Here is a 7,910-nt window from a genome sequence, read left to right as displayed (position 1 = left end):
ACACAGTTCTAAAACGCATATGGAATATTATATGGTACTATACAGCCTGAATCATTTTACCCAGTTCTAAAACATGCACTACTGAATACTATATGGTACTATTATTTATTGCATATATACAATAAAACTATAGAAAAAATTTAAAAGGAAATGAAATAAGAAAAAATTCAAAAGGGTGGTTACCTTGGAAGAGGAGGAAGAGCAACCAGGTGAAGGCAGCACTCAGGCACTCAGGCGGCCGCAATGGTATTGGTGCTGCTTTCATTGTTATTTTGGGTAAAGGTCAATTACTGTGTATTACGCTTTATACTTCACATGTTTTTCTTATTTTATCAAAGAGTACATTTAAAAGAGAATTGCAGTTTTCTGGATGCTTTACTTTAGTATGTTGTGTTTACTGATGATGCTTGGCACATCTAAAAAGCTGCGGATAATGTTTCTAATTAAATAATTTGACTGTCAAATTTCTGGCTCAAGTCCCTTCAATAAACTTAGAGAAAAACATTTTGTTGACAAATGTCCTTGAACTCTGACCTACCCAAGCAGTGGACGTGGTCCCGCACTGTGCAGTTGGCAGGGTAGCGCTGCCGCGGACAGGACACCGTCATGCAGCTGGTGGAATTGGTGCACTCGTAATCTGTTTCAGGAAGCTGCCAGCAAAATCTGCAAGTCATGTTGATGATGAAGTTCTTTTGGGATTTGAAGTCTTGATCCTATGTAGCAAATGACACAAAACTCATCAATCACAATGGTGTAGTCTGTTAAGATGTCAGTAAGACTACACAGTCACATGGCACAAAATTCCTTAAAAGCTTGTATTTAGGACCTAGGAGAAGTGCCAGAAAAAGTTACCAAAACAATATGTATGTAAAACAAATGTATATGATGTGACCCCATAATCATATCATAAATCATAAAACTACACACCCAAATATAAGTACTTAAGGGAAAAAAACTAGATAAATTCACATCAAAATAGCAAAGGTTATTTCAGGGTGATGTAATTATTTTACAACTTTTGCTTAGCTAAATTTTTCATAGTAAACGTACACTTTCATAATGCAGAAAAGAGGAAAATTTATTTTAGAAAGTCACAATCACGGATGGCTGGAAGGAACTGATGAATGCATTTGTTGAAGGTCACTGGGCTTCAAGTGAGGAGTGGAATCCAGGTCCCTGCACTCCAGCCTGATGCTTCTGTAAGTTAACACACCGCCTTGCTTCCAAGTTGCCACCTTCCCTAACGTCTCCTACCTTGCACAGCCTGGCAACTCAGGGTTGTTACAGCTGCTCCTACCACCAGGGCATGTGGCATGTTTAATCCAGAGGCAGCCCAACTCAGAAGCACCACATGATGTGTGGAGGCTCAGTGAGTGTTCATGGGTGGCCAGAGATTTTTTTCATTTCAATTTCAAAAGCTATTATTTTGTATGCTGCTTACAAAAGTACAATGTTCTTTGTATGTTACATATTTGAAGATTATAGACAAAAACCTATAGGTGTTCAGAGCTAACCACTTTTAATCTTCTTTCCATTTCTTCTACATGTATATTTATAAATTTACTAAAATGGAATTATACTGAAAGCACTTTGTAGTCTTTTTACTCTACCTGACATTACATTGCAGTGCGTATTTTTCAAAATCATTTTTATGTGGTCACACAATCATCTCTGTAAGCATCATATATATATATATGTACACATACACACACATTATTATTTTTTCTTTTTTTGAGATGGAGTCTCGCTCTGTTGCCCAGGCCGGAGTGCGGTGGTGCAATCTCGGCTCACTTCAACCTCTGCCTCCCAGGTTCAAGCGATTCTCCTCCTGCCTCAGCCTTCTGAGTAGCTGGGCTTAGAGACGCGCACCACCACGCCCAGCTAATTTTTGTATTTTTAGTAGAGATGGGGTTTCACCATGTTGGCCAGGCTGGTCTCAACCTCCTGACCTCAGGTGATTCACCTGCCTCGGCCTGCCAAGTGCTGGGATTACAGGCATGGGCCACCATGCCTGGCCCATATTTGTTATTTTTTTTAACATTTCACAAATTTGCATGTCATTTTTCCACAAGAGACGTTCTAATTTTCTCTGTGTGGTTCCAACTTTGGCATATGTGCCGATGAAGCAAGTACTATTAATTTTCTTATCAATGCAAAAACCACTTTTTATGGAAAACATTCAAATATGGGTAAGGCATCACTTGATTTAGGCAAACAGTTGGATCTGCAAAAAAATACGTTTACATCTGCCTATTTTCAGTGATGTGCTTAAAACACACTTTAATGGTTTTTTAAAAAGTAGGTGACACATGCACATGGTACACATTTCAAGACACAACAGGAGAGTGAAGTGAGCCAGCCTCGTCTGGCCCGGCCTCCGGGAGCCACTGCCCTCCCCAGGCCAAGTACCATCTGTACTTCCAGAGAGAGCTTATTCTACACACAGGCACATTTATGTCATCTACATTTGACGTTCCCCAATACTTTAATTTTGTACATATATCAGTACATTATCTCTGGAGCTGCCTAGTTCTTTTTAATGGCTACAATGTGTTTATTTCTATTACATGTGTACCATAAATTAAGCAGTTCTTAAGACATTTCACTTCTTTTGAATCTTTTGCTTTAATGAGCAATGCAGCTAAAAAATAAGCATACTTATCTGCATCCATGTATAATGATATCTATAACATAAATTCCTAGATTCCTAGATGCAGAACTGCGAGGTCAATGATTGTGTGCATGTATAAGTTTAACAGAATTGGCAAATCGCCTACAAGAGGTTGATCAATTTGATTACCTATTAATAAGATATGAGTATCTGACCCTTATACTCTCACAAACTCAATCAAATTAAAAAAAATTGCCAATCTGAGGGTTAAAAATGTATTAGTTTGTATTTCATTATGAGAAAACTTATACGTTTTTCGTACTATAAACCTATTTGTATTTCCTTTCCTATGAACCATCTGCTCATGTCCTAACACTGTTTTTCTACAAGACTGTCATCTTTTCCGTGTGGGTTTTTGGGAAGTGTTTATATATTATTGATATTAGTGTATTATTTGTCACATATGCCAGAAATACTTTTTCCTAGTTTGCCATGTCTTTTGCCTTTATGCTTTTTTATTTTTAGGTCATGCAGAAATCTCCAATTTTTAGTAGTCAAATGTATCAATTCTTTATTTTATGGCTTCTAAACTTTATTTCATACTTAGAAAAATATTCTCCATTTTGGGATTATAACAACAACTCTCTCGTGTTTTCTGTGGTACTTCAGGGTTTCATTTTTCACATTACATCTTGGACTATCTGGAATATACTCTGGATAAGACAGGCGTTCCAATTAATTTTGTTCTAGAGCTACCAGGCATTCCAGCATTTACTGAATCCATCTTCTCACCACAGATGAGCACTGGCCCTTCAAAAGCTCATCTACGGCAGAAAGATACTGCCACCTCCTCTGTACACTAGCTGTCACCATTGACAACATAGAATCCATCTGAACGAATTAGACTTGCTTCAGATATGCTACTAGACTGAGATCTTCTCAAGTCCCACAAAGCAACACTTCTGTCAAGCGCATTTGCAGCAGACATCAACTGGCTTGACAGTTATCATTATAACTAAAACAGTAGTGAGCTAATATGGAAAGGTCTATGGGTTTTTAAATTTACTTCTACTTACATATTCAACAAGGCAATCAAAAAAGAATACAAAAATTATTCAGAATTTCTTCCCAATAGTCAAGTCTGAATTGTTCTTCTAACTTAAAGTTTACAATGAATTTATTTAGAATAAGTAAGCTGCAGTACTTACAACACAGGTAACAGATGGTTTCACTGCACAGTCAAAAGTGACAGGCTTCCCATAGATACAGGAGAAATTGGTTGTGCAGTCTATACAGTCTGCAGGAAGTCTGCTACACAAGCCATTGCTTGGACACTTCATCACATAAGGTGGGATTTCAGTACTTTCTGTGAGAGGCAAGAGAGAAGCTTATTCTCCTATAATACTGATTCGAATAACAGAGAACAATCTTCTAAGGCTAAGAGACATGATCATTAGCAAGTAGACACTGAGCTGAAGGGAAGAAGCATGGGATTGGAGTCAGAGACACCTGGAATTAAAGCAGAATTCTGCCAACGGCCAGCTGTGTGACCTGGTGAGCACCACACTTGTAAAACATTACTTCATTCCTGCCTCACAAGTGGCCATGAAAACTAAAGGTGCTCATATACAAATGTATAGAAAATTCTGGGTATACATTAAGGGCTTTAAAAAAAAAAGACTATCATTTTGTAAGTTGAAAAACTAAAACTTACAGGAGGGTTTTGCAAAATCACAGAGGAAGTCTGTGGCAAAACTGGAACTAGAACCCAAATCTCTCCATTTCCAATCCAGTGTTCTTTTCATCTGAATTCACTAATTCAGAAACGAAGCCACTAACATCCTCAGGGCATCAACTTGAAAATGTCATTATTTCACACTGGTACTTCGATAAGCCACATTTGCTGATATAATATTTACAGTTTTATGCTATCAAAGTTCAAAATAGTTCTCTATTTTAATAACATCTTCAGTGAGCTGCTACTTATTTCCACCCAACCTAATCAGTGTGCAATGTATTTTTACCAACTGAAAGGATCAAAATTGCAAGTATTCCTGAAAAGGAGGGCTTTCAAAAGCCTGCAAGAGTTAAGAACCCTTGTGCTTTCTCTAAAAAGTAATCTGAGTTTAAAATTCAAGTGCACTGCTGTTTTTTACATCCAAATAAGAAACCGTAAAATACCTCTGCCAGTTTCAATTCACTGAAGTAATGTCACTTTAAAGTGATGAAATCAGAGTCAAAGCCTCCACCTAGCAAAACACACTAATGCTTGTTTAAAACTGGTCCTACTTTACTCACTGTATTAAGTGAACAATTCTAAAAAATACTCTTTTTGATCCCATGACTTTGCGTCTGGAAGGTGGACACTTAGAATCACAAAGCAGAAATGACTTCAGGCCGTCAGACCAACCCCACCGCTTTAAAGATGGGGACGAAGGTCCAAAGAGGATAAATAATTTGTTCAAGATCCCAGTAGCAAAACCAGATCTAGATTCCAAGTCTCCATCAGTCCCGCTGTAATCCTTCCATTTCCACAGTCCTGAGGGAGCCTTTAATATCCAACATCAGGAACAGGGTTTTAGAAGTAGAGGAAATTTGCTGAAGGGAAGAAGCACTGACTGAAGGTTATTTTGATGGATGAAGTGGAAAAATAATAGAAATAAGGAGGCAAACGAGCGTGGGTTTGGAAAAAGAGATGAGGCAGAAACGTCAAAAGGTATCCAAATATCAAGACTATCTACTGAAAATGGCTGTGTATCTGCCCTTAATTCACATAATCTAAAATACAATAAAATACTCAAAAATGGAAAGTGACTTCGTATACTAAAGGAAATTTTTATCAAAAACAAAGAGAAACTACTAGAGATAAATACATATATTTACCAGAATAGAAAACGTCTAGTACCTGCTGCCCTGGGAACTACTGTGAATGTGCGTGTTGGGCCCGGATCCTTTATTGACTGAGCCAGCGCCTGCGATTGCTCTGAATTTAAGGATCGTACAATTAGAGAAACATGTTATCCCGGGACAAGAAAACCTTGTTTTGTGTGGTTAACACGGCGGGTCTGCACCAGGCCAATAAGCTGCTCAGGAAAACCTCACGGCGTGGCAGCCAGAAAACACAAAGCTCAGGGACGAAACGTCAAGAGGGAGACAGCAGTTCAGGTCAGCCGGCAACGAGGGACCGAAGGATGACATCGCGCTCCAGTTCCGCCTCCGCGGCCCAGCCCCCAAGCGCTCCATCTCCGTTCCAGGGCTGCGCAGCCCCATGGGCGGCTCGGTGTCGCCGGAGCGGAAGGGCGGCCTCGGGCCGGGCGGCCAGGGCGCCAGACTCCAGATGCAGCGACTTGCCGCCCGGAGCCCGGCACTCGGCCTCCTCCCCGCGTCAGCCTCTGCCCGTGGGCCCGGCCTCCTCGCAGCTCCCGGGGCCCTGCTGCCACTCAGCCCCACCCGGCGCTGAACCCAGCCTTTGACTCACCACCGCCCGACAGAAGGCAGAATTGCGACAGGAAGAGCAGCACGCGACACAAGGCGCGGAGGCCCCGCAGCGGGCGCACCCCTCCCGCCATCTTGCCAGCGCCTGCGCACTTCCGGGCCGGGGGCGGGCGCGCGCGTGAGGCGGGCGGGGCGGGGCGGGGCGGGCTCGCGCGTGAGGCGGGCGGGGCGGGGCGGGGGGGGCGGGGCGGGCTCGCGCGTTAGGCGGGCGGGGCGGGGCGGGGCGGGGGGGGCGGGGCGGGCTCGCGCGTGAGGCGGGCGGGGCGGGGCGGGGCGGGGCGGGGCGGGGCGGGGCGGGCTCGCGCGTGAGGCGGGCGGGGCGGGTCGGGGCGGGCGCGCCTGGGGGCTGCGGCGTGAACTGGACGCAGGCGCGCTGCGGCGCCGGGCGGCTGGCGTTTGCGCTTTCGCTGTCCCCGCGCGGGTCGCGGGTTTTCTTCGGGTTCAGCCCTCTGGGAGGTCCCCGAGGAGGATGGGAGCCGGGGAGGTTGTTCCATTTCCACGCGCCCCTCACGCCCTTGGACGAGGCCCTCACCCCTCCTTCACTGAAGGAGACCTGTTAAAGGTCATCCGTGGACCGAAATGCACGCCCGAAGCAACCATGAGCAGAGGCGGGCAAATGTGGGAGACTGGCCGTCCCGTGCGTGGTCGGATGTTGTGTGCTGCGCCTTGTGCGAAGGTTCTGAGGACAGTATCGCGTGGCATTTCATCCTGAAGACACTTATTTACAGTCGGGGAAGCGGCCCCGGGACGGCGAGGGCCGGAGGGACCCCTCCCTTGGGGCCGGCGCTCAGGCCTGCCGCGGCTTTCACTTCTGGCCAGCCTTTTGAAGACACGCAGCACTTCCAGAAAGTTCCTCTCAGACCTGGAGAAGCAGGGTGGCCCGAGGCGCTGGGAAGCGAGGGGAAGGTCGCGGCCGTCTGGGGAGCCGCGCTCAGGCCCCAGCTTGCGGAGACCCTTGCCAGTTGCTGTCACAGCACAGCTGGAGGAAACCCTGCTGGTGACATGTGCGCTCCTCCCACCCACGTGCTGCGGGATCATTCATTCCGGGGTCTTCTGACTACCACCCCCTCACGTGCATGTTTGCTGAATGATTTTTTTAGAAATACATGGAAAAGTGCCTGCATATAAGCCCTGAATGTTAGCTTTAAAAATCGTATCACCGCCGGGCGCGGTGGCTCACGCCTGTAATTCCAGCACTTTGGGAGGTCGAGGCGGGCGGATCACGAGGTTAGGAAATGGAGACCATCCTGGCTAACACGGTGAAACCCCGTCTCTACTAAAAATACAAAAAATTAGCCAGGAGTCGGGGCACGCGCCTGTGGTCCCAGCTACTCGGGAAGCTGAGGCAGGAGAATCGCCTAAACCCGGGAGGGGGAGGTTGTAGTGAGCCGAGATCACGCCACTGCACTCCAGCCTGGGCGACAGAGTGAGACTCCGTCTCAAAAAAAAATAAATAAATAAAAGTCGTATCACACAATCTGCACCTTATACTACTACACAAGTCTGATATATATTGTTTTGTTTGCCAACTGTTTCACTGTTCACATCCCTCAGGAAGCTAAATGATCAGTATATTGAAAAGAGATAATTTCTTACATTTCTTTTGAATTTCACAGCATATCGCAAAATAATCCTTGTTTGGTAGCTGAATTCTCTGTTGACATAATACCATTTTAATTCAGTTCTGAGCACGTAGAGCATTCCTCTCTCAAATCTGAGATCCATTTCAGTGTGTAAGTCCATGGAATGTCATCCCATCAAAAAGGTGGCAACTCTAGGTGAACACTTAATCGTGGTAGAAGCC

General features: G+C 44.8%; 1 protein-coding gene and 1 non-coding gene across 3 annotated transcripts; both read right to left on the bottom strand.

Annotated features, from left to right (window-relative positions):
- Positions 1-443: 443 nt before the first annotated feature.
- On the bottom strand, positions 444-6,202 carry LOC115835412 (TM2 domain-containing protein 3-like). Of its 2 annotated transcripts, XM_030813846.1 has the most exons (4): positions 6,090-6,202; positions 5,517-5,594; positions 3,820-3,977; positions 444-713 (listed from the first exon to the last, which is right to left on the bottom strand). In XM_030813846.1, exons 1-4 carry the CDS (start codon positions 6,178-6,180, stop codon positions 492-494), a joined length of 549 nt encoding a protein of 182 aa, XP_030669706.1. In that variant the 5' UTR covers positions 6,181-6,202; the 3' UTR covers positions 444-491. The 2 variants fall into 2 exon arrangements, with proteins under 2 accessions (XP_030669706.1, XP_030669707.1); XM_030813847.1 differs by lacking the exon at positions 5,517-5,594 and having other exon boundaries at positions 6,090-6,197.
- On the bottom strand, positions 2,027-2,133 carry LOC115835626. The gene has a single exon (XR_004030660.1). It is a non-coding gene; the product is annotated as a U6 spliceosomal RNA (small nuclear RNA).
- Positions 6,203-7,910: the final 1,708 nt, after the last annotated feature.

This window comes from Nomascus leucogenys, chromosome 6 (assembly GCF_006542625.1).
Source record: "Nomascus leucogenys isolate Asia chromosome 6, Asia_NLE_v1, whole genome shotgun sequence".
Classification (NCBI taxonomy): Eukaryota; Metazoa; Chordata; class Mammalia; order Primates; family Hylobatidae; genus Nomascus; species Nomascus leucogenys.
Note: the sequence above shows the minus strand (reverse complement) of the source record. Positions and strands in the feature narration are given on the sequence as shown.

Excerpts from the sequence above, each read along its gene's own strand:
- LOC115835412 (XM_030813846.1), bottom strand. The coding sequence starts at position 6,180 with ATGGCGGGAGGGGTGCGCCCGCTGCGGGGCCTCCGCGCCTTGTGTCGC. Across the intron at positions 5,595-6,089 it reads CTGCCTTCTGTCGGGCGGTG|AGCAATCGCAGGCGCTGGCT; the intron begins GTGAGTCAAAGG and ends CCTTAAATTCAG. Across the intron at positions 714-3,819 it reads AACCATCTGTTACCTGTGTT|GATCAAGACTTCAAATCCCA; the intron begins GTAAGTACTGCA and ends TTTGCTACATAG.